The sequence below is a fragment of the Malassezia japonica genome, chromosome 5 (genome assembly GCF_029542785.1).
Source record: "Malassezia japonica chromosome 5, complete sequence".
Taxonomy (NCBI): Eukaryota; Fungi; Basidiomycota; class Malasseziomycetes; order Malasseziales; family Malasseziaceae; genus Malassezia; species Malassezia japonica.
This window is the reverse complement of record NC_083374.1, coordinates 388,501-411,701: the sequence shown is the minus strand read 5'-3', so window position 1 is coordinate 411,701 and position 23,201 is coordinate 388,501. Positions and strand designations below refer to the sequence as shown.

General features: G+C 60.8%; 13 protein-coding genes across 13 annotated transcripts; 8 read left to right on the top strand and 5 right to left on the bottom strand.

The window, feature by feature from the left end:
* Positions 1–3,231: 3,231 nt before the first annotated feature.
* Positions 3,232–5,064, bottom strand: MJAP1_002998 (uncharacterized protein; the record flags this gene model as incomplete). Its single annotated transcript, XM_060266930.1, has 4 exons — positions 3,232–3,237; positions 3,396–4,095; positions 4,138–4,819; positions 4,842–5,064. The coding sequence occupies 4 exons, from the start codon at positions 5,062–5,064 to the stop codon at positions 3,232–3,234; spliced, it is 1,611 nt and encodes a 536-aa protein (XP_060122913.1).
* Positions 5,065–5,124: 60 nt separating this feature from the next.
* Positions 5,125–6,783, top strand: utp15 (U3 small nucleolar RNA-associated protein 15; the record flags this gene model as incomplete). The annotated part of the gene is made up of 1 exon (XM_060266929.1): positions 5,125–6,783. The coding sequence occupies one exon, from the start codon at positions 5,125–5,127 to the stop codon at positions 6,781–6,783; it is 1,659 nt and encodes a 552-aa protein (XP_060122912.1).
* Positions 6,784–6,836: 53 nt separating this feature from the next.
* On the top strand, positions 6,837–9,002 carry OPT8 (OPT super; the record flags this gene model as incomplete). The annotated part of the gene is made up of 3 exons (XM_060266928.1): positions 6,837–6,914; positions 6,937–7,307; positions 7,331–9,002. 3 exons carry the CDS (start codon positions 6,837–6,839, stop codon positions 9,000–9,002), a joined length of 2,121 nt encoding a protein of 706 aa, XP_060122911.1.
* An 8-nt stretch (positions 9,003–9,010) lies between these two features.
* ATX1 (Cytosolic copper metallochaperone) lies at positions 9,011–9,222 on the bottom strand (the record flags this gene model as incomplete). Its single annotated transcript, XM_060266927.1, has 2 exons — positions 9,011–9,141; positions 9,168–9,222. 2 exons carry the CDS (start codon positions 9,220–9,222, stop codon positions 9,011–9,013), a joined length of 186 nt encoding a protein of 61 aa, XP_060122910.1.
* Positions 9,223–9,407: 185 nt separating this feature from the next.
* Positions 9,408–9,786, top strand: RPS21 (40S ribosomal protein S21; the record flags this gene model as incomplete). The annotated part of the gene is made up of 3 exons (XM_060266926.1): positions 9,408–9,422; positions 9,459–9,675; positions 9,725–9,786. 3 exons carry the CDS (start codon positions 9,408–9,410, stop codon positions 9,784–9,786), a joined length of 294 nt encoding a protein of 97 aa, XP_060122909.1.
* A 621-nt stretch (positions 9,787–10,407) lies between these two features.
* PUF3 (mRNA binding protein puf3) lies at positions 10,408–13,302 on the top strand (the record flags this gene model as incomplete). Its single annotated transcript, XM_060266925.1, has 1 exon — positions 10,408–13,302. The coding sequence occupies one exon, from the start codon at positions 10,408–10,410 to the stop codon at positions 13,300–13,302; it is 2,895 nt and encodes a 964-aa protein (XP_060122908.1).
* Positions 13,303–13,429: 127 nt separating this feature from the next.
* GYP7 (GTPase activating protein) lies at positions 13,430–15,433 on the top strand (the record flags this gene model as incomplete). The annotated part of the gene is made up of 1 exon (XM_060266924.1): positions 13,430–15,433. One exon carries the CDS (start codon positions 13,430–13,432, stop codon positions 15,431–15,433), a length of 2,004 nt encoding a protein of 667 aa, XP_060122907.1.
* Positions 15,434–15,592: 159 nt separating this feature from the next.
* On the bottom strand, positions 15,593–16,222 carry MJAP1_002991 (uncharacterized protein; the record flags this gene model as incomplete). Its single annotated transcript, XM_060266923.1, has 1 exon — positions 15,593–16,222. One exon carries the CDS (start codon positions 16,220–16,222, stop codon positions 15,593–15,595), a length of 630 nt encoding a protein of 209 aa, XP_060122906.1.
* Positions 16,223–16,371: 149 nt separating this feature from the next.
* MJAP1_002990 (3-oxoacid CoA-transferase) lies at positions 16,372–17,919 on the top strand (the record flags this gene model as incomplete). The annotated part of the gene is made up of 1 exon (XM_060266922.1): positions 16,372–17,919. One exon carries the CDS (start codon positions 16,372–16,374, stop codon positions 17,917–17,919), a length of 1,548 nt encoding a protein of 515 aa, XP_060122905.1.
* Positions 17,920–17,978: 59 nt separating this feature from the next.
* MJAP1_002989 (uncharacterized protein) lies at positions 17,979–19,961 on the bottom strand (the record flags this gene model as incomplete). The annotated part of the gene is made up of 1 exon (XM_060266921.1): positions 17,979–19,961. One exon carries the CDS (start codon positions 19,959–19,961, stop codon positions 17,979–17,981), a length of 1,983 nt encoding a protein of 660 aa, XP_060122904.1.
* A 487-nt stretch (positions 19,962–20,448) lies between these two features.
* YDJ1 (Type I HSP40 co-chaperone) lies at positions 20,449–21,762 on the top strand (the record flags this gene model as incomplete). Its single annotated transcript, XM_060266920.1, has 2 exons — positions 20,449–20,456; positions 20,613–21,762. The coding sequence occupies 2 exons, from the start codon at positions 20,449–20,451 to the stop codon at positions 21,760–21,762; spliced, it is 1,158 nt and encodes a 385-aa protein (XP_060122903.1).
* A 39-nt stretch (positions 21,763–21,801) lies between these two features.
* MJAP1_002987 (uncharacterized protein) lies at positions 21,802–22,690 on the bottom strand (the record flags this gene model as incomplete). Its single annotated transcript, XM_060266919.1, has 2 exons — positions 21,802–22,617; positions 22,640–22,690. 2 exons carry the CDS (start codon positions 22,688–22,690, stop codon positions 21,802–21,804), a joined length of 867 nt encoding a protein of 288 aa, XP_060122902.1.
* A 52-nt stretch (positions 22,691–22,742) lies between these two features.
* mrpl38 (54S ribosomal protein L38, mitochondrial) lies at positions 22,743–23,195 on the top strand (the record flags this gene model as incomplete). Its single annotated transcript, XM_060266918.1, has 3 exons — positions 22,743–22,769; positions 22,792–22,873; positions 22,897–23,195. 3 exons carry the CDS (start codon positions 22,743–22,745, stop codon positions 23,193–23,195), a joined length of 408 nt encoding a protein of 135 aa, XP_060122901.1.
* Positions 23,196–23,201: the final 6 nt, after the last annotated feature.

Here is a 23,201-nt window from a genome sequence, read left to right as displayed (position 1 = left end):
AGACGCGCCAAGCTCGATGCAACGCGTCCAACCCACTGCAGCCGGGCTTATGTGCCAAGCGCTGCCAAGCAGTGGAGGTGGGCTAGTCTTATTGGCGCATCTCGTGTTCGTTTGAAAAATTCAAGCGATCACTAATCACCGGACATACTTCGGCTTAGCAGCTATTATTGTGCTATTATTGGGCAAAATAATTTGCCTGACAAATGCTGTTTCCCGATCGCCTAGTCAGGTAGCTGTTGCCTCGCAGGTCGCCTCGGTAGTCCGTGTCATTCTCTGAGATCGGGGAATTGACGATCTGAGTAGGACCTTTCAGTGTAAGTAAATGCAAGCGTTTTTCTACAAACTGTGATGGTCTTGCCCTTCAGGGAAACACTCTCAACTTCAAGGGATAATTAGATTGATGTTACGTAGCATTAATGCAGCATTTCTAAATGAAGGCATGTTCTGCTATTGGCTGGTCAGGTTTCATATTGTACAACAGGGCATTGCGAAAAGGGTTTATGGTTTCATTGGCAAGGTAACAATAATCAACCCTTGCCGGAGAATTGATTTAGAATATAGATTCTTGTGATGAGTAGTCATACGGTATCTAAATTTCGCAGAGTACAATCTTTACATTTCAAACATCACAATATCATCGGTGCTGCCAAATGTAAGACGACATCAATACCATCAGCATCCATCCCGGAACTGGTTTTTGGGCCAATTATTTTGCTTTCCATGTACAGAGCCACTCCAGTACCGTGTCAAATTACTGTTATAATACAGATCCTGATGGCGCTCGATATACGCTTTCGTAGGATAGTCAGGAGGATCGCAGGACCTGCGATTGTCGGGGGTGCCCTGAAGCTGATAGACTCGCTAGATGAGCAATAAAACATACGACATAGTCAAATTTCATAGTGGCAGGGAAATTAACTTTGTTGTCCCCGTCAAAATCTAGTGTAAGAGGTACATCGCAAGTGAGAAAACGTACGGACATCCTGGAAACCGCCTGCAATGCCCAAGTTCAAGATGATGGACATAGGCTCTTTTGGAAAGATGCGTTTTCCAATACCTGTTGGACCGTTTGCATTTAACGCCGCCGGAAAGAGGGTCCATGTACGAGTACCGTTAATGTACCAGGTGATATACCCTTGTCCCTTATTGTCAAAATCTGGGACGTATTCGACTCCAATTTTTGTGAATTCTGGCTTCTTTTCATTTTCAAAGGCGGTAGTAGGGACCCTACTGAGTGCGGAGAGTGCTTCTTGAAAATGGCCACCCTTCCATCCATTTTTGTGAGAGATAGACTCGTCATCATTGTAGACCTTGTATGAGCTGTCGTCCTCATCCCAGTTGTACTTGTTATCAAACGGTGCCACTTGGAAGGACTGCGAAGCAAAAGACCCCCCTAACTGAGGATCAACGGTGACTTCCATGATATCCAGCTCTGGAGCCATGCGTGCCACTTGATGACTCGGTCCAGGATGATCCTCACCAGGACAAGTACATGAAGGAAGACGCATTCCCGGCAGAACGGAAATTTGCTTGCCACCAGTGCTGCCAGTGAGTGCTGCTGGTGGACCCTTCCCATCCTTTGTTGTTTGGTTGGGCATAATGCCGACGTCGCATCCTTCATATACGTAGGGCCACATCCCATCGTTTGTGGCGGGGTATCCTGGACGGCCCAAATTTCCAAGAAGCCAAAATCCAGGCCAGTATCCTTGCGACGTGGCGTCCCCTGGAAACACGACCGAGGTCTCAATATAACCGCCCTGGAAACAGAATTTGTTCCACGACTGGAGCATTCCCGATCGGAAGAACTGGCCATGTTCAATCTCTTCTTCGAGTGTAATTTGTAAAACACCACTGTCAGTGGCAGGGTCATAGGTAGTATTGATGGCTTCCGGGGTGTACCATTCGTAATCGAAAGTGGAACCGTACCAAAAGTTACCAGCCTCCCAGAAAGGATCGTCGCCCGGCCAGAAGGTGCGACCTGGATGATTGAACTCGTCCGAAAAAACCAGTTCGTATTTGGCATTGGATGTTTCACTGGTACGTGTCAATGCCACTTTTGGCGTCTCTGGGTCAACCAATGGACGAAGAGGGAGTGGGTGTAACTTTGGAAGTTGATTTGCGTTCGTTTTCAACTCCAAGTTACTATAATACTGGCGTAAATACGAACTGATTGGGTAAACCAAGAACAATGCAAATAATGCGCAGACAATCAAGGTGATCGTAAAAACGTTGATGATCCCCAACCATGTCGGATACCTTGCCCGGTCATTTACGTCATCGGGCTTATGGAAATCATCATCTGGCTCTGGTAAGAACGTGTGAGTAGCAATAGGGTCATTGTATAGCTTGTCATATCTGCGCATAGATAGGTGCTTGCGATTTCGGGCGAATGACAAACGCTGCTTTGTAGGAGACAGTTTGTTTGCGGTAGCAATGGAACTCGCTGGAAGTTGCAGTTTCTTCCCGAGCGAGTGCTTTTGAGTAGTACTCACAGGCATCATGGGAAACATTTCGGCGCTCCCCGAGTCTGGTGAACCCTTATCTTTCGAGTGCAAGGTAGAGTAACTCGACCGCTTCGCCGATTCCTCCTTAAAACTGAGCTCGGACATGGCTTGCGTAAAGGGGACTCATGTTTGACGAAGTTTATTCTGTATATAGAATAGAGCGAAAGCTGATGTACATGACGCTCATCTCCGGGGCCAGAGCCTCTTGCGCCCAACCACCCGGCGCTGAGCCCTGCATGCCAGAACGACGATCTTGTGGTCCAAAACCATTGGCGTAAATGTCCGTGCGCCGGACTTCCGTGCAGGCCATGGGCACTTTTGCCTGAGTATGCTTTCTGGTATGCCAAAAAAATGCTGATACACCCCGGTGCAGAGCACGTTGTAGATAAACACGGACTTCCGCCGATCTGAAATGAGGAAATGCTTCCCTAGCTATACAAGACCAAAAAATTAAATAAGCGAACCAAGGGCAGCAGGTATGCTTGGAGACGGCCGCCCAATTTTGAAAGAGGTTGAGCTGGGCAAATGAGCAGGGGTCACATCCTCGTCCGTTTCCGTGATGGAAACCTCGGAGAAGTTGGAATCGTTTGGGTCCTGCAAACCCTCGATTTCGGGCAGGAGCCGGGGCGAGTCGGGGCCCCGCGCAGTTCGCTTGTCACCTCCCGCAGGAGCGGTGATCGTAGGCCGAGCCATAGGCGGATAGTACAAGTGGTGGCTGGCATACCGCCTAGCACTCGATTCGAGTGCCGGTGAGTCGGCCAAGTAGCGTCCCTTGGCACCCTTGATGAATGTCTGCGGAAGGCGATGAAAGACGGAAGCGAGGCTGTTGCCCTGCAACAGCAATTGATCCAACAATTGTCGATCCAAGCGTTCGCTGTTGGTATCAATCACCGGCAGCTCGGTGAGCACCACCTTTTTGGCGATGGCTGGGTCAGAGGAGAGCAGGCGCCAGTACATGAACCCCCGGTCGCGGCAGTCTGGGTTCTTGACATCTTGCGTGGCCCATTTTAGCACCTTGGGAACCAACGCGCTGCCTGCGTTGGGCCGCTTCAAGAACAGCTTGACCGTCGCCGTGAGCAAGGCCAGCTGAATTTCCACGGGCTCTTCGAGGAACGTGTAGAGGAAGTCGTCGAGGAGCTCTTCGCTGTTTTCAATTCGTTCCGCGTACTGCCCCAGGATCCAGATCATCGCGACCTTTGCCTGGGGCTCGTCGAGCGCGCCGAGGTGCTCGCACAGAATCTTGAGCAAGCCAATGTAGCGATCGGGGTATTTGCGGAAGATGTCCTTGGCCACGATAATCACTTCTTGCACCACGTACGGTGCGCCGTCGTCGAGCATATTCCGCAGCACATCAACATACTTGTCTGCGGCCTTTTCGAGGCGCAGAGCGATGCGGCCGATTGTGCTCACTGCCTTCCGGGCAAAGTCCACGTCAATTTCCGAGGCATAGTCCTGCAGTTCTGGCAGGACGACCAATGCATTGTCTTCGTGGACCAATCGACCGATGATTTCGAGCTTGGTTACCTTGATGTATAGGGGATCGTTGTACTTGCAAAAGAAAAACTTGATATCGTGGTGCAGGACGAGCGGCCTGCGTTGGACAATCAAGAGGATATTGCGCAATGCCACGTACTGCAGCTCGGGCGGAGACGTAAGCAGTGTGACGAGAGCCGCGCTCATTTTCTTCGAGAGCATTTCGCGGAATTCGGCGCTGGCCACGTAGTTCATTAGGTACAGGATGGCCTTGCACGCTGTGAGAATCACCGATGCGCTTGTCTGCTGCAAATGCACGCTCACGCGCTCTGCCAGCTGCTCTGCCTGATGCGTCGATTCAGGCACAAAAAAAAGAAGAATTTCGAGAATGTACGTCTGCCCCCATTCCGAGCACTGCCCGAGAACCGCGACGAGCTTCCCCGCAATATTGTAGTTGATGCACAGCTGGATTTCGTCGCTGCGCTCGGTGATATCGTAGAGCGCTGCGACCGCATTCGATACCACAGTCGAGTTCTCATCCACGAGCATGTCACGAAGGCTCTCGATAAACTGGTTCTCGTGGACGAGTCTGCGATCGTAAATGTACATCTTGGCGATGCACATCGCGGCCGTCTTGCGCACGTATGGATCCTTGTCGCGGATCGCGCGCCGCAGCGGTACGACCATCGCATCAAACATGAGTGGGCTCTGGATATAGGCCATAGTCCGCAGCGCCAGTGCACGGATCATGGGGTTGGGATCGGCGCAGTCGGCGAGGAACCCCCGGACGCATGCCGGCAGGTACGCTTCGTTCGACTTCCCGTAGTTCACAAGGTACAAATCTGGGTGAGATGCGATACGTACAAACCATCTTTTTGATGTCCACCGCAGGAATCTCGATGCACTCCACCACTTCGGGAAACAGGGGGGCCATGTCGTTGCCCATCGTAGCATTTGCAATAATCTTTTTGAGCGTCGCCTTCTTCCGCGCATACCCCTTATCGCGCTTATCCGCCGTCAGGTCCGCATGTAGCTCCTCGACGCTCGCATACTGGAAGAACTTGTGGTCGCGCCCCGGCTCGGCCATGGCCTGCGCGTCGTGGTGGAGTATCACGTGCGCTCGAAAAATTCAGCTTGCCTTTCTCCCATGGAGTACCAGCCGTTGCGAGCGCCGGCGGCGGCGGCGCCGAGTGCGGCGCTGCAGCAGCCATCTGAGTCGCTGTACTGGCGCAAGCAGTTCCAGTCGCCCATCTTTTTGAAAGAGTTTGCACCGGTGACGTGCATCAATTTTGTGCCGACCCCGTCGAGCGTCGGCGAAGACGAAGGCTCGAGCGCGGTCGGCAGCTCGCGTAGCCGGTTTGCGGTGACGACCGGCACGCGCGTACAGATATACAGCATGCGCACCAGCCGCGTGGTCAAGACCATTACGCGCTTCAAGGACGTGGCGCGCAGCGCGCACTTTCGCTCCGACGCCCGCCTGCTGGTCGCGGGCGAGGACAATGGCACAGTGCAAATCTTTGACACAAACTCGCGCACGATTCTGCGTACCTTTCACGGGCATCAGCTCCCGGTACACGTGTCCAAGTTCTCGCCGAACCCCACGCAGGTGCTCACTGCCTCGGACGACTGTACCGTGCGCATCTGGGACGTGCCCGAGCAGCGCGAGGTGCGCACATTTGAAGGACACACGGACTATGTGCGTGCCGCGACCGTGTCGCCCGACAATGCCAATCTCGTGCTCTCTGGCTCATACGACTCGACCGTGCGCCTGTGGGATCTGCGCATGGCCGAGCGTGGTGGCGAGGCGATGCAGATGGAGCACGGCGCGCCGGTCGAGGACGTGCTCGTGTACCCCACTGGCGGCGGCGGCATTGCGCTCAGCGCAGGCGGCCCGGTGGTGCGTGTGTGGGATTTGCTGAGTGGCGGCCGCTGCACGCACGCCATTTCGAACCACCAAAAGACCATCACCTCGCTCGCGCTGTCGGTCGACTCGGGCGCCGGCTTCACGTCGAGTCAAGGCAGTGGCGGCATGCGCGTGATGAGCGCGGGTCTCGACCACCTCGTCAAGGTGTACGACCCCGCCCAGGACTATCGTGTGACGCATACGATGCGATACCCCGCGCCGATCCTCAGTCTAGCTGTTGCGCCGGACGAGAGCCATATCGCGACCGGCATGGCGGACGGCACTCTGTGCATCCGCAAGCGCGAGCTCAAGGCTTCCGAGCTGCAGAGCCGCGAGCGTCGCCGCGACGCGTTCCGCACCGGTGCGTACGAGCACTTTGTCGATACCACGCCCGCGAATGCGCCGGCACGCGCCTCGGCGGCGACCGGCAGCGAGGAGCTGGCGGCCGAGTCGCGGCGGCGGCAGCGTCTCAAGCGGTACGACCAGCTGCTCAAGGCATTCCGCTACCGCGACGCGCTCGACGCGAGTCTGCAGCACGGCGTACCCGCCAGTGTGACGTTTGCGCTGCTCATGGAGCTCATCCGCCGTTCGCCGAGCGGCCAGGCCGACGGTCTGCGCCGCGCCATTTCCGGGCGCGACGACGTGACGCTCGAGCCTCTGCTGCGCTTCCTACTGCGCCACGCGACCAACCCGCAGTACACGAGCCTGGTGTGCGACACGCTGAACATGGTCATCGACACCTACGCCTCGGTGCTGGGCCAGTCGCCGATCATTGACGATCTGTTCGGCCGTATTTGGAGCAAGCTTGCGGAGGAGATGCGTCTACAGACGCAACTCACGCAGGTAAACGGCGCCCTGGAAATGATCCTCGCCCGCTCCGCCCTCGCCGCCGCCTCGACGTAGCTGTACCATAATTTTTGCATGTGGAGGTCGAACCGAGTCAGCCGCCACGGTCGATGAGCGCGGAGCAAGGCGCGGATCCGCCGCGCGTGGCCGAGCGCCATACTACATGGCGGTGCGACGATGAATTGACGGTACGCTGCGCGACTAATGCAGCCCCGCGCTATCCTGATGGGGGTCGTGGTCGGAGGGCTGATCACCTTTACCAATCTTTATCTCGGCCTGCAGTCGGGATGGATCAGCACCATGACGCTACAAGGCAGCTTGTTGGGCTACGCCCTCTTTAAGCTCATACCGATGTCGATCGAAGTGGGGGGCTACCGCATCGTGCTCATGTCCACGCCGCTGACCATGAAAGAGAACGTGGTGATTCAGACGGTCGCAAGCGCCATCGGCTCGCTGCCCCTCGTCTCGGGCGCGATCGGCGTGCTCCCGGCGCTGGGCCTGCTCGACGAGGAGCAGGACGGCGTCGGCCCGCTCATTTTCTCGCAGGTGTCGCTCTGGCTCTGGACCTTTGGCCTGGCCTTGTACGTATGACGCACTCACCCAGCGCCGGCATTTTCTTCGCAAGCCCGCTGCGCGAGCCGATGATTTTGCAGGAGAAATTGCCGTTTCCCAGCGGGTCGGCGACGGCGCAGCTCGTGTCGCTGCTGCACCGCACGCCCCTCAAACGCAATCCGATCCCGGTATCGGAGCCCGTGCAAGGGACCGAAGAGGGCTCGGGCGTCGCACTCCCGTCGGACGTAAGCAACGACGAGGTCAAGCGGAGCTGGGCCGTGCTCATCGGCTCGCTCGCTCTTTCTTGCACCGTGACACTCGCATCCTTTTTTGTGCCGGTGCTCTACGCATTGCCAGTCTTTGATCTGCTCTCGCCGCCGGGCGACTCGCTCACGCGCTGGGGCTGGTGGTTTACGCCGTCCTTTAGTTATATCGGCCAGGGGATGATTATGGGCCTCCCGACCTCGGTGCACATGGTGCTCGGCGCATTGGTCGGCTGGGGCATTCTTTCGCCACTCGCGCACCACTTTCACTGGACGCAGGGCGAGCCGCTCGACCCAGAGGATGGCGGCCGCGGTTGGATCCTCTGGGTTTCGCTCGCGGTGATGTGTGCAGAAAGCATTATCGGCGTCGTGACGCTCATCATCTCGTCCGGCACGCGTGACTTTACCGACTGGTGGAGCGGCGCGGAGCAGCGCGCCGGCGAGCGCGAGCGTCTGATGAACGACGCGAACGCGTCGGATGTCACGCTGCCCGAGGACGACGACGAGCCGCCGCACCGCAAGACGCCCATGAGCTGGGTCGTGGGCGGCCTGATTATTTCGAGCATTGTCGGCGTGATTGCCGTCGCCGGCGCCGTTGGCTCGCACATTGCGGCGTGGGCAACGTTTGTCGCGTTCATTCTCGCGAGTCTCTTTTCCGTGCTCGCCGTGCGCGCCCTCGGCGAGACCGACTTGAATCCGGTGAGCGGCGTGGCAAAGATCAGCCAGCTGCTCTACGGCGCACTGCAGCCTGGCAACGTGGTGGCGAACCTGATTGCGGGTGCCATTGCCGAGTCTGGCGCGATGCAGGCCGGTGAGCTGATGCAGGACTACAAGACGGGCCACCTAGTTGGCGTCGCGCCCTGGAACCAGTTCCGTGGCCAGCTGCTGGGTAGCCTGCTCGGCATTGCCTTTACCGTCTTTGGCTACTCGATCTATCGCTCGACGTACCCCATCCCCGGCCCCCAGTTTCCCGCACCGACGGCGACGATCTGGCTGAATCTCGCACGTCTGATCAACCAAGGCACGCTGCCGAGCACCGTGCCGACCTTTATGATTCTCTTCTTTGTGCTCTTTGGTGTGACGGGCATTCTGCATGCGATCGCGCGCAGCCGGCGCCTGCGCCGCGAGCGTTCCCCCCGGCGGCGGCACGAGCCCGCGGCGATCTGGGAGCACTGCGCGCTGGCGTTCCCCAGCGGCATTGCCTTTGCGACCGGCATCATGAACACGCCCAACTTTTCGCTTGCGCGCCTACTGGGCGGCATCGGCGCTGCGTGGTACGCACGCTACGTGCAGCGCAAAAAAGTGTCTAACGAGCTAGGCCAGCTGCTGGTGATTGTCGTCGCGTCGGGCTTTGTGCTCGGCGAGGGCTTTGCCAGCATCGCGGGGCTGATGCTCACGAGCAACAACGCGCAGCCGCTCACGTGCTATGGGTGTCGATATGGATGTGCCGGAGGCTGTTAATAGATACATTAGGCTACCTCCTTGCCCGAGATCACTTCCTTGCCCGTCTTTTTGATCTTTTCGAGCACCGTGTCGTACGGGACGGTGGCGTGGACGTCGACGGTCTGCTGCTCGAGCGAGACGTCGTACGAGGTGACACCTGGGTGAGCAGAGCGAGCGACTTACCCTCGAGCTTCGAGAGAACACGCTCGATCGCGCCCGAGCACGCCGAGCACGACATCTTCACGTTAAAGTGATAGTGATGATCCTGCGTCAGTGCGCGCTACCCACCGCCATGGTCCGTGTGGAGAACGCGCGGGGCTCGTGTTGCGTCATTCTGACTAAAGTTTCTTGAACTATACGTGTCACGTGAGATTGTCTTTGGAGGCAGCGACCTTCGCGCAATGGTCCCCCACCGACACCACCATGGAGAACGACCACGTAGGTGTTGCCTTTTGGGGGCGTGCTAACGAGTAGGGAGAGCTTGTTGACCTTTACGTGCCCCGCAAGTGCGCGGCTACTGGCCGTCTCATTGAGGCCAAGGACCACGCTTCGGTCCAGATCGCCATTGCCGACGTCGACGAGAACGGCAAGATGATCCCCGGCCAGACCACCAACCTCCCCATTGCTGGCTTCATCCGCCACCAAGGTGAGAGCGACGACTCGCTCAACCGTATTACCCAGGAGCTCGGCCGTACGTACACTTACAAGGCGAAGCGATGCGCGGCAGCATTTTGCTCCAGACAGTCTGCGCCTGGCACGGAAGCAATTCCTCTCTATGCCGGGGGCAGGATTCCATTTTTAATGGAGCGCACATTGACGTATAGCGGATAAGAGCTCGCTGGCTCCTGTCCATGAGCACGTCGAGCGTCAGACCGCTGCAACATCGCTTCGCCTTTTCGCGGGCAATATACTAACCCTCAGTGATCCGCAACGTCTGGTCTGCTCAGCAGAAGTAAACGGGCGTTTGTAGCCTGTTCATACGCGACTTGCACGCAAGTTCTCAAAATGACATATTAGGATCTCCTAGCATAGTGTGTGTATGAGCGAGGGTGCAGCATGGTCTGGCTGCGAGTGTGCGCTTGCGAGTGCGTGAGCGCGGCGGATGTGCCGACGTGCTACACCGCGTCACGATCTCGCACGCACGTCGCACAGGGCGCTTCGGATGCGAACGGCCTTGCACGCCGGATGTCCACGGCCTCGGCCAGCGCCGAGAGTCACGCGCTTTTTTTTTCTTGCGTCCCAGCGCTCGAATTTGGTTGGGCTTTACTCGATTCTGACGGGGAATTAAGAATCCGTGCGGCGCAAATCTTGGTCATCGCAGCAAAGAACGCGCCTTCCCGCCAACGTCTCAGAACCGGTTGCCGCGCGTAGTCGGTCTGTACATTACATTTGCCTTCGAGGTGTAGCGTAGTGGGTGGTGACGATGCACGACTTTCGTGGGGCTGGCGATATGCCGTTTCCCCGGACGTCCGGCCCAGCTCCGAGCCACGACCGCCCCCGATTCTCTTCCGATGCGAAGCCCGGCGCCTTTGCATCGCCCCCTCCTTTTGACTTGCACCGCGCAGGGTCGTGGTCGAATCCTAGCACGGGTGCCACCACACCACGCACGCGTGCCCCTGGCAGCGCTTCGCCCGCGGCGCTCGGCCGCAACCCCGGCGTAGGCGGGCGCCCTCCGCCGAAGCGCACCATGACCGACGATCCCGCCGAGTTCCTGCTGCGCTCCATCCATTCCGACTGGAAAGAAGACCCCTCGCTTGCGTGGCCTGCGCATGGCGCGCCCGGTATGCGCCCGGCGCCACTGGGCGGCGACCCGCTGAGCGGCGCCGCACTCCCGCCTCGCGTCAATGCTCTCAACCGCTCGCAGACGATTGACGCGGTGAATACCGACTCGCCCCTTGCCGGCACACGCACGCCTCGCGCGTTTACACCGACGTCCAACATCGGCCTGCCGCCGTCAGCCGTCAACTCGCCGAGGGTCGGTGCGGCGGACGAATGGGCTCCGCGCGGTCCGATCTCGCCCAACGACTGGCCGGCAAGCGACCTGAGCGGCAGCGGGACATGGATCCCGCCCCGCCGCGCAGCGACGCAACTTGCGCGCGCGCCGGGCCGCCCGGATCCGTTGACGAGTGCGCTCGGCGCCGGGCCTCTTTCTACGTCGCCGGACGACGATGTGACCTCGCTGCACCAGCAACAGAACGCCGAGGCCTCGGTCGCAATGGCGCTTGGCGACGACCTTCCGGGCTCGCGCACGCTGAGCATGTCGCCGACGTCGATCTCGCGTATCGGTGCGCCGGGCGAACTACCCAGCTCTCCGTCGCCGACTGAGCGCGAGCTCGCACGCCAGATGCGCTCGCTAACGCTCCCGGGCGACATTGGGGCCGAGGCGGGCGACCTGTCCGGCCCGCTCCTGCGCGAAGCGCCGACGATTGCGTCGCCGACCGCCTTTTCGCCTCCGCAGCCGCTGCGCGGCGGGCGCCCCGAGCCGTTCTATCCGCGCAAGCCGCAGCCTCCCCGGCACCACACGCTGAATCTTTTGGACCAAAACGTGCACAAGGCCGCGTCACACGCGTTCCCTGTGCTGCCCAGCGGTCCGTTTGGGCCGCAGGACGCGCGTGCGCCGCAAGTGGCGTCGCCCACGAGCGAGTACGGGACGAACCCCCTTTTTTCGCCGCCGTACTCGCCTGAAGGCAAGACGGCGTTCGGAAGAGACGAGGTGGCATTTGGCATGTTTGCGCCGCCCCAGGGCATCGACCAAGGCATCTACTTTGGCAGCCAGCCTGTCGCCTCGCCCCGCCAAGGGAAGTTGGGCGGCGAGTCGGTGCGGCCCGCGTGGTTCGGCGCGCCTGGCACGCTGCGTCTCGGCGACCTGACGCAGCCGCCGGACGAGTCGTACGCGCCCGAGCTGAACGGTGCGCCATTTGTCCCTGCGCCGTACCCCTACGCGGCGCCGTACCCTCCCCGTCCCGACGTACGCATGGGCCGCGGTCCGTTTGCGGAGCCGCCGCCCGGCGCTGCGCTCTCCTCGCCGGTGCACGACACGTTCCCCCGTCGGCACGCGTCTGGCCGCCGCGGCGCGAACGATGCACCCCGCCACCGCAACCGCCACCATCATGACGAGCGCACGCATGAAGCTACGCACGAGTTTGGGAACCGCTTTGAGCTGCGCGATGTACTCGGGCGCATGGTCGAAATCTCTACTGACCAGCACGGCAGCCGCCTGATCCAAGAAAAGCTCGACCACTGCTCGCAAGAGGAGCGCGACATGGTCTTTGCGGAGCTGTACCCCGAGGCGCGCCGCCTAATGACCGACGTTTTTGGCAACTATGTCATCCAAAAGATGCTCGAGTACGGCAGCCCCGAGCAGGTCCACGCGCTGGGCCAGCAGCTGCAAGGCCACGTCCTCTCGCTGTCCCTCGGCACGTACGGCTGCCGCGTTGTGCAGAAAGCGTTTGAGCATGTGAGCAGCGAGCAAAAAGTGGTGCTGAGCCGCGAGCTGGAGCCGTACGTGCTCGACTGCGTCCGCGATCAAAATGCGAACCACGTTATCCAAAAGATCCTCGAGCGCGTTCCCAGCGCGCACCTCGACTCGATCTCGTCGGCGTTTGCGGGCCATGTGCCTGCGCTCGCGTCGCACTGCTACTCGTGCCGCGTGCTGCAGCGCATCTTTGCGTACTGCAGCGAGGCCCAGCGCCGCCCGTTGCTGGAAGAAATGCACCAGGACACGCTGCGTCTGATGCAGGACCAGTACGGCAACTATGTCATCCAGTGGGTCCTGCAGAAGGGCGAGCAGCGCGACCGCATCGAGATCGTGCGCAAGACCAAGACGCACCTCCTGCAGCTCGCGCGCCACAAGTTTGCGTCGAACGTGGTGGAGCATGTGATCGAGGTGGCGCCGCCCGCGGACCTCGCGGACCTCCTCGACGAGCTCTTTGAGCCGATCGACGCCGTGGACGCAAGCACCGCTCCACCTCTCCCCGAGGGCGCAAAACACTGCGTCGCGACGCTCATGATGCAGGACCAATACGCAAACTACGTTCTGCAGCGCTTCCTGCAGGTCGTCCAAGGCGACGGCCGCCAGCGCCTCATTGCGACGATCAAGCCGGCGCTCCAGGCGCTGCGCCAAATGGCCACGCCTGTCTCGGGACCAAGTGCTCCCGCTTCCTTTTCTGGCGCGATCCGCCTGCCGGGCGGCGGGCATGTTGGGTCGAAGCCACTTCTCACGATCGAGCGCCTGATTGATCAGGTCTCCCATACGCCGGACCGCGCACCCATTACACAACACCGCGCGAACGCCTCAACACCAAATACCAATGCCTAAAAGGCTGTACGATATCTCCTATGTGGATATGCCGGCTCTCTATCATGTTCCAACGACCACAGTGAATAGTTAGCGACCCATCAAAGACAGTGGATGATTTGACCTCCACTTCCTCCACACGCCAGCCATGGCGTCGGGGGCGGCGGGGCACGACATCTGGATCGAGCACGAGGTGTATGTCCATTTGACTGCATACGCGCGCGATAATGTGTGCGGAACAATGTACATAGCAGCGGAAGGTGAACCGGCGACGTCGGCCAACACATCGCTCGGGTTTCGCGCGCTGGTCCCGTCGGGATCGGAGAAAAAGGCCCGCCGCGCACGGGGAACGTCGTTCGAATACCCCATCACACGCGTGCGCTCGCTGCGCATAAGTCCCCCGTCGGCAGTGCGGACGTACGGATCGGTGCTGGTGCGCACCAACGACGAGACGCCGCCTGTCACGCTCTTTTTTCACAACTCCGACGAGGAGGCCTGGGGGGGGAAACGCCTCCTCAACGCATTACAGACCTACGCCGAGGTCGTCGCGAGCCGTCAGGACCTCGGGCTGTACCTCGTGAATCCGGACAAGGAGCTGCGTGCAGTGCACGTCTCGCCGATATTTGACGATGCAATCGACACGGCTCGCGTCAAGAGCACACCGGAATCCTTCTCGCAGTGGGCCCACCTCACGCGAATCTCGGTCCTTGCGCAGTTCTCGCAGGTGACACGCAGTGCGCGAGAGTCCCGCGAGGCGATCCTCTCGCATCCACTCGTGCGCCGCGCCGTGCCGCAGGAACCGAGTGCGACACAGTCCAAGGCGCAGGCCGGGCCGTACATGGTCAGCACGCAGTCAGGCATGCCGGCGCCGCCAGAAGAGTTTGATGCGGCGCGCGTGTACCTGGCAAAGTGGGCACAGTACGTTGCGCGCGAGGGCGAGCGCAACCAGGTCGCCGAGCAGGACGACGAGCCGGACGTCGAGTCGCTCCTCGGCACGACCCCGATTCCAAGCGCCGGCGACGCAGGCGCGATACGGTCCGCACCGCCGATCGATGCGGCGGCGTGGAAGGAGCTGCTTGCCAGCGGCGCGGACGCGTCAGCGCTGGCGCAGCACATATTTCACCGCGGCATCGCGCCAGGCGCGCGAAGGGACGTCTGGCCCTACCTCATGGGCGGCGTGCCGCTCGCTGCGGATGCTGCGGCGCAGGAATCCGCGCGCGCAGACAAGAAAGCCGAGTATACCCAGCTTGCTGCAGAGTGGAAGGCGCCGGACGCAGCCCTGCCCGAGATTGTCGAGTCGTCCAAGCACCGCATCTGGATCGACTGTCTCCGTGCCGATACCAAGCACGACTTTTTCCATGAGGAGAATGAGGAGGAAGCACGCGAGGCCGTCGCTGCCATGGAAGCGAGCGGGTGGGAACGCATGCCCCACCAAGGCTCGAGCGCGAAGCAGGTCAACTACCACCTGTATGCGGTGAGCGAAATCCTGCTCACGTTTTGTCTGTATGCAGAGCGCGCGAGCGGCCCCGATGCCTTGCCGCCCGTCCACGGCTACGTGCAGGGCATGAGCGACTTGTGCCTCGTGTGCTACAAAGCGTGCCAGGGCGACGTGCCGATGTCGTTCTGGTGCTTTGTGGGTGTGATGCGGCGCTTAGGTGCCAACTTTGTGCAGGACCAGACGGGAATGCGCCACGAGCTGGTGACGCTGCAACGCATGCTCGCCGAGCTCTCTCCGAGTCTCTATGCCTACTTGCAAGCCGTCGACGGCCTCAACCTCTTCTTTTGCTTCCGCTGGATTTTGGTCTGCTTCAAGCGCGAGTTTGCGCTGGATGACGTCGAGCGCCTCTGGGACTCGATTTGGTCCGCAAACTGGAGCACGTCGAGCGACGGCGTCGATTCACCGCAGTGGCCGCTGTGCCACGACTTTGAGCTCTTCATCGCCCTGGCCATCCTCGAGAGCCACGCGTCGGTAATTGTGCGCCACCTCAAGACCTTTGACGAGGTGCTCCAATACATCCACTCGCTGGCGTACCAGATGGACGTGCACGCGATCCTGCGTCGTGCCGAAGCGCTCGTGTACCGCCTGCGTGGCCGCACCCAGCATCCCCACACGGTGCTCGAAGAGAATCTCAGTGCCTTGGTCCTACGCTAGTACAGGAGCTGCGCGCTGACTATGTACCGGTCGCCCACGCTTTCGACGGGGTATTTCTTGGGAATAAAGCGCGTGCGATGCCACATGCGGATCAGGCGCATCGCCTCGGACGGCGTCTGGAGGCGCACCAGGAACGACGCGGTGGTGCTGGCATGATGACTATGTTAGTCGCGCGACGTACCCCAAAGGTAGCTTGTGCACTGCGCCCACGCATGTGCACTCACGCGCAAGCAGTGCGGATGGTATCCTGACGCCGCTCGGCGCGTTGCCAATCGGGCGCAAATCTTCCACTTCGAGCGCAGCCATCGCGCCTTCCTCGCCGAACAAGTCGTAGCTACGCCGCAGCTTGCGCTCGAGTTTCGCGGCCGTCGTCAACGGGGGTATATTGCGTAGGATGACGCACCGAAACGGCTCGGCAGCAACAATGTCGAGGGCCGCTTGCGTCTCGGCAGAGAACGAGGCGTACTTGGACCGCATCTTCTTGAGTGCGTCAGCGAGGCTCAGCGGCTCCGCCTCGATTTGTTGGCCACCGATGCTCGCACCTGCCACGCCTCTCGCATAGTCCTGCCTGTCGCGACACGCGTCGAGCGTCACGAGCGCTTCGCCTGTGCAGTCCAAGGAAGCCGTGCGCAAAAAGTCGACGCGCGCCCCGCTTCCTTCGGGACGCAGCCGCCGCAGGTCATCCGGAAAACACGTCCGCGGCAAATTGCGCAGCAGCACGCACCCCTCACTCGCTGGTGCCGAGGCGCGCGGCGCGGCGAGCGCGCGCAGCCCCAGCGACGCCTTCATGGTGCACGGGCGTAATGTCAAATACACGTGATATCGTTCGGGCAAGATTGAGCCTGGCGCATGTGGCGCGATTTCCCCATTCGTTCGCGCTCCACACGCATAAATTTGGGGACTCACGCGTTTTGTGTTTCTTCGCATCTGCATCCGTGATGTTAGCCCCACTTCTGCGCGCCGCTGTGCGTCGCGATACCCGCCCGCTGGTGCGCACCTTTGCAAGCTGCCGCCCTCTGTTCAAGGTTGAGGCGTCTTCGAAGTTGTTTGACTCGGCGAGCGTGGCCGTGCAAGACATTCCTTCTGGCGCCTTGGTGCTGGTCGGTGGGTTTGGCCTGTGCGGCACGCCGGAGACGCTGATCAAGGCTGCGGCCGCGCGTCCTGACCTCGAGAACCTGACGGTGGTCTCGAACAACATGGGTGTCCCTGGCAAGGGTCTCGGCACGCTGGCCGAGGCGAAGAAGATTTCGCAGGCGATCAGCTCGTTTGTCGGTGGAAACCGCGCGTTTACGACGCAGTTCCTCAATGGCGACGTGTCGATGCAGCTCATTCCTCAGGGTACGCTTGCGGAGAAGATCCGTGCGGGTGGTGCCGGTATCCCTGCGTTTTATACCCCCACCGCCGTCGGTACGGCCGTCGAGAAGGGCGAGCTGGTGAAGCAGTACAAGAAGCAGACCAAGGAGGAGAAGGAGAAGAAGCTCCCCCTTGAGCCCAAGAGCTTCACGGCGCCCCGCGAGACGCGTGAGTTCAACGGCCGCACCTTTATGCTCGAGGACTCCATCCAGGGCGACTTTGCTTGGATCCACGCCTGGAAGGTCGACGAGGCGGGCAACACCGTCTTCCGCCGCACCGCCCGCAACTTTAACGATGCAATGGCGCGCTCGGCCCGCACGACGATCATCGAGGCGGAGGAGATTGTGCCCGTTGGCTCGATCGACCCCGACCAGGTGCACCTGCCCGCGATCTTTGTCAACCGCATCGTCAAGGCCACCGAACCCAAGTGCGTCGAGGTGCTCAAGCTCCAAAAGACGGAAGACGCGGGCGGTTCGCAGGAGGGTGCGAAGCGCGACGTGATTGCTGCGCGCGCTGCCAAGGAGCTGCGTGACGGCATGTACGTCAACCTTGGCATCGGTATGCCCGGCCTCGTGCCGAGCTTCCTGCCGGAGGGCGTCAGCGTCACGCTCCATGGCGAGAACGGTCTGCTGGGCACGGGCCCCTACCCCGCCACGGAGGCCGACGTCGACTCGGACCTGACGAACGCGGGCAAGGAGTCGGTGACCTTCTTGCCTGGTGCGTCGTCCTTTGACTCGTCCGACTCGTTCGGCATTGTGCGTGGCGGCCACCTGGATGTGACGATGCTGGGTGCGCTCCAGGTCGCTGCGAACGGTGACCTGGCCAACTACATGATCCCCGGCAAGCTCGTCCAGGGTATGGGCGGTGCGATGGACCTCGTGTCGAACCCCGACAACACGCGCGTGATTGTCCTGACGGAGCACACCGACAAGTTCGGCCGCTCCAAGGTGGTGGAGAAGACCGACCTGCCGCTCACCGGCGAGCGCTGCGTCGACCTGATCATTACCGAGCTCGCCGTGTTCAAGGTGAACCGCGAGCAGGGTGGCCTCACCCTTATTGAGCTTGCTCCGGGCGTCACCGAGGATGTGGTGCGCGAGAAGACCGACGCTCCTTTCCAGGTCGCACTCCAGTAGATATCGCATAGACAACGGTATCATTGAACACGATCACTATATACAGCTAAGGGAGGTTTTTACTTTTTCAGGATCCCTGTTACGGGACTGGCAAGGGGAGGCGCAGGCGCCTCGTGCATCTCGCCAGCCGATGCAGGGCTTTTTAAACTAGGGTCCGAAGCCGCATCGATCTCGCCAGGCGCGTCGCTGAGCGTCGCGGTAAACTTGGGCTTTTCATCCAAGTTGTCCGTCGTCGTCTCGGGCTTGGCGTCTTCAAGACCGGCGTGAATCTGCGCAGCAAGCATGCCGCCGCTGCGCACACTGGCGTCGTCGCCCGTCGAATCGTACTCGTCCAGAATCTCTTCGCCAATCAGTTCCTCCAGCACATCCTCGAGCGTGATAATGCCGAGCGGGGCATGGGGGACCTTGTTCTGCTGCACAACGGTAGCATGGGGGAGCGTTCCGCTCGCACTCATCGGGTGCTCGGGGTTCTCAAAGTCACTCGCATCGCCACCGCGCATGCGGTGTATGATGCGGTGCAGACGCGACACGGGCAGCGCCTTGGCCAGGGGTGGGGAGCCAACACTCGCCTCTTCCTCACCTGCGTTCGACACATAGGCCTTAGCCGGCACAGTCGCCTTGGAATCGAGCGAGGAGTGCGGCGAGACAATAGCCATATGCGAGCGGCCTTCCTGGAAGACATTGAGCACGTTCAGCAGCGGCTCGTCCCAGGGGACAGTCGGAAGGGCATTGATCAGCACCTCGCTCACCGGCACGGCATCCTCCGGGTCAAGGAGCACACACTGCTTTACAAGCAGCGCACCAATGATCTTGCGACGCACCGTCGTCTGCGAGCCCGACGAGCCTTGCTGCGCACTGCCCCGGCGGCCGCCCAAAGGATGCGTGCCAGACTCTGCGCGGTCGCCGGTCGGGCGGGGCGAGTTGGTGCCGGTCTGCATGCGGCCGAGCGTGTTGCGCAGCAGCGAGACGGGGTTCGCAGGGTTGGCCTTGGGCGTCCACGTTCCCGACGAGGCCAGGTTCGTTTCCACGTCCTGGTACACCGGAATACGCGAATGCCCCGAGCGCACAATCTCTTCGAGCGTGGGATAGTCGAGGCACGCCGTGATGGGGATCATGTGCACCTTGTCGATCGGCGTCATGGCCTCCTTTGCGACCTTTTCCTGCATGTCGAGTGCGCCGCCGACAATAGTCACCGTGTCGCCCTTGAGGTCACCACCACGCCCACCCGCCGCAGCGTGCATCGTGACGAGCTCTTTGAGTTCTGCACGGCGATACACGGTGCCTTGGTGCGGTCCGAGCGTATAGTGAAGGATGCGCGAGACGGGCCAAGCGATCGGCCACAGAATGATCATGACGCAGCGCGTAAAGAACGCCATCGATGCGCCGATACGCAGCCCGTAGCGCGAGCATACACTCTGCGGAATGAGCTCGGCAAAGATGACGACCAACACGATCGATACAATTACGGCTTGGATACCGCCGCCTAAAAGAGGGTCGGCAATAATCGGCAGTGTTTCGTTCGTGATCATGTTGGCGATCAGGAGCGTCGTAAGCAGGTGGTGACCGTCCTTGATAATGGGCATGATCTTGGCGGCCATGCGCTGCTCCTTGGGCGAGCCTTGGGCTGTAAGCACCTGGAGCTGCGTCCCATCCAGCGACATGTACCCAAGCGTGAGACCCGCAAAGATACCCGAGAGAATCACGAGGACAGGAATCAGGACAGCATAGCCGGCCTTTTGGCCGGGGCTGAGCTTGGGCTCGCCGCAACTTTCGCCTTCGGCGCGGCGGACGAGACGCTTGCTGGCGAGGCTGTCGCGCACACGTAGCGCTGCCTGATCCAGAGACCAAAAGCCTGGCTCGGCGGGGGTGCCCATAGGCACATGCACCGCCTCAGCAGAGAAATCTGCGCCGCGTGGCGTCGCGTAGATAAGCGCATCCATCGCCGGCGCGTGGATGCGGTTTGCGTGTGCGAGTGCAGCCGTGGCACCCGCACCGAGTGCAGCGCCGATCGTAATCGCCAGGACACCTAGCACGACAAGCATCGCGCCGGAGTAACGGCGGCGATACCATGGTGTCGACGACGCGTCGTGCGTCTTTTCGTAGTGTTGTTCATCGTATTTGAATCCGAACCTCTTTCTATTCAGGTCTCCAACCTGATGCCAACTATTGGGCGGTTCATCATCCGAGGCAATGTCGGGGGCGAGGCTGAAATCGAGGTGCACCATGCAAATGGCAATCGTGGAGAAAAGGCCGCCCCTCCTGACACCGCGACGGGGTGGAGGCGGCAAAACGCACGCACGCACGCATCATCTTACGTAATTCCACGTGGCGTGGCGGTGGAAGCAGGTCGAACGACCGGCCGAGTGGAGTGGAAGCCCATGGAAGCCGATCGAGCCTGCCGAGTGAAGTGCCCAGTGCGCTACCGAATTAGAGGCGCCGGAAACGTAAGCGAGAATCGCTCCACGCGGCCTGCGGCGCGCGTATTTGAAGAAGTTGCCAGGGCGGCTAGAGGCACTTTATCCCCCTACAATGGTGAAGTGCGTATGGAGCGTTTGAGCGAACTAACCACAGAGAAACAAAGGTATGCATGTCCGAGCGAGTGGCTGACCCTAGCTGTACGAGCTTTTGGAAGTTTCCGTGTCCGCTTCCGAGTCCGAGCTGAAGAAGTACGTGGCACACGACTGACCATGCAGGGCATACCGCAAGAAGGCGCTGTCGCTGCACCCTGACAAGGGCGGTGACCCTGAGCTCTTCAAGGAAGTCACGAATGCATACGAGATCCTCTCTGACTCGGACAAGCGCGAGATGTACGACCGCTTCGGCATGGAGGGTGTGTCGGAGTCTGGTGGCATGGGCGGCGGCATGGACCCCCAGGACCTCTTCTCGCAGCTGTTCGGCGGCGGCGGCGGCGGTTTCTTTGGCGGCGGCGGCCGCCCCCGTGGCCCCAAGAAGGGCAAGGATCTGATCCACCGTGTCAAGGCGACCCTCGAGGACCTGTACAAGGGCAAGCTCACCAAGCTGGCCCTGCAGAAGCATGTGCTGTGCTCCAAGTGTGATGGGCGCGGCGGCAAGGAGGGCTCGGTGAAGACGTGCAACACCTGCCACGGCCAGGGTATCAAGGTGGTCCTCCGCCAGCTCGGCCCGATGGTGCAGCAGATGCAGCAGGCATGCACAGACTGCCAGGGCACCGGTGAGCAGATCGACCCCAAGGACCGCTGCAAGGCGTGCAGCGGCAAGAAGATCACGCAGGAGCGCAAGGTGCTCGAGGTCCGTATCGACAAGGGTATGGAGGACGGCCACCAGATCACCTTTAAGGAGGAGGCCGACCAGGCGCCGAACACGATCCCCGGCGATGTGATCATTATTGTGGACGAGCAGCCGCACCCCCGCTTCAAGCGCAAGCGCAACGATCTGTTTGTCGACGTCAAGGTCGACCTGCTCACCGCGCTCGCCGGCGGCAAGCTCGGCATCGAGCACCTCGACGACCACGCGCTCTCGGTCGACATCCCTGCCGGCGAGATCATCAAGCCGGGTGACATGAAAGTGCTGCGCGGTCAGGGTATGCCCTCGTACCGCCACCACGAGCTCGGCGATCTGTACGTGAACCTCTCGGTGGACTTCCCCGATAGCCTGTCGGAGGAGCAGCGCGGCCTGCTCGAGAAGGCGCTTCCGCCCCGCACCACCAAGGCGAACCTGCCGAACAATGTGGACGTGGAGGACGTCGTGATGGATACCATTGACGATAACGAGGCCCACCGTGCGCGCACGGGTCCCGCCTCGGGCGCCGATATGGACGACGACGAGGCCGGCGGCGGTCCCCAGGTGCAGTGCGCCCAGGGCTAGTTTGTTCATATATTCATAGGCAGAGATGCTATGCGACGTCTACGTACTCTTTTCCAGCGCGGCCTTTTTCACCTCGGCCTCGGCCAGGCGGCGGTCGAGGTCCTCCAGCTCGCTCGCCTGCGACTGCACCGAGGCCTGGATCTGCTTTACGCGCGCCTCCATCGAGGCGATGCGCTCGCCCGACACGTCCGAAACGTCCTCGCTTACAGTAGCCACGGCGGGGAGCACGTTCGTCGAGTTGGCCGGCGCGCCGCGCTGCAAGAGGTCCGCATCCGTGCGGCCGCCCGCGGCAATGTCCTGCACGTGAAAGAGGGGGCAGTCCGCGTCCGCCACGGTCGCGGGGTCGAACTGAAAGAGGCGCACCTCGGCGTTGGTCCAGGGGTACTCTTCACCGATCATGCGGCGCAGAATGTCTCCGTGGGCGACGACGACAATGTGCTCCTCGGGGCGCTCGCGCAAATACTGGCGGATCCAGCGCGCACGCGCGTCGAGCGCAGCAGGCTCGGCACCGTAAAAGCCCGCCTTGCTCGTCCAGTCGTCGGTCAGGTGCGACAGGTCGAAGCGCGCAAACTCGGGAATCGCCTCGAGCTCGGCGCGGCTCGAGCCCGTGTCGCAAAGGTTCGCGCTGCACTCTTGCAGCTGCGGCAGGCACACCACCTTGGCGTGGCCGCCCAGGCGCTTTACCGCATCAGGGTAGCCAAGCGCAGTCGTCTGCAGCGTGCGGCGCAGCGGCGAGCTGAGCACGACCTGGGCGATGCTTTGCAGGTCCTGCGTCAGCAGCGGCAGGCGCTGCGCCTGTTTCTTGCCGAGATCAGTCAGGGGCGCATCGAGGATCGAGTAGTCTTCGTCAACGTTCTTCGTAAGCAAATACACATACGTGCTCGGCCTGGGCGTGCCGGGTCAGGTAGATGCGGCTCGTGGGCGCCATGGCGGGGGACAATGCGCACGGTACCGGTCACGTGTTTCCTTTCACTTTGATCATGCTGGGCCTGAAAGCGACGATGTCGGTGCGTGATGCGACTGATGTAGATTATCGACAACTCGGGCGGGTTGATCGCCGAGTGCATTAACGTGCTGCGCTACAAGAGCTCCAAGGGTCTTGGCCGTGTCGGTACGTCTTCCTTTTTAACGCAGGCGACGAAATTGTGGTGGTGGTGCAAAAGGCGCGCCCGATTCCCACGAACCAGATTCCGGGCAGCGCGGCGAATGCGCTCAAGGTGCGCCGTGGCGACGTGCGCCACGCGGTGATTGTGCGCACCAAGAAGGAAGCACAGCGCCCGGACGGCCGCGTGGTCAAGTTTGACGACAACGCGTGCGTTCTTCTCAACAACCGCAAGGAACCGCTCGGCACGCGCGTCAACGGCGTCGTGTCCAGCGAGCTGCGCGAGCGCGGCTGGGGCAAGATCCTCAGTCTCGCGCCAAAAGTTGTTTAGCCATTA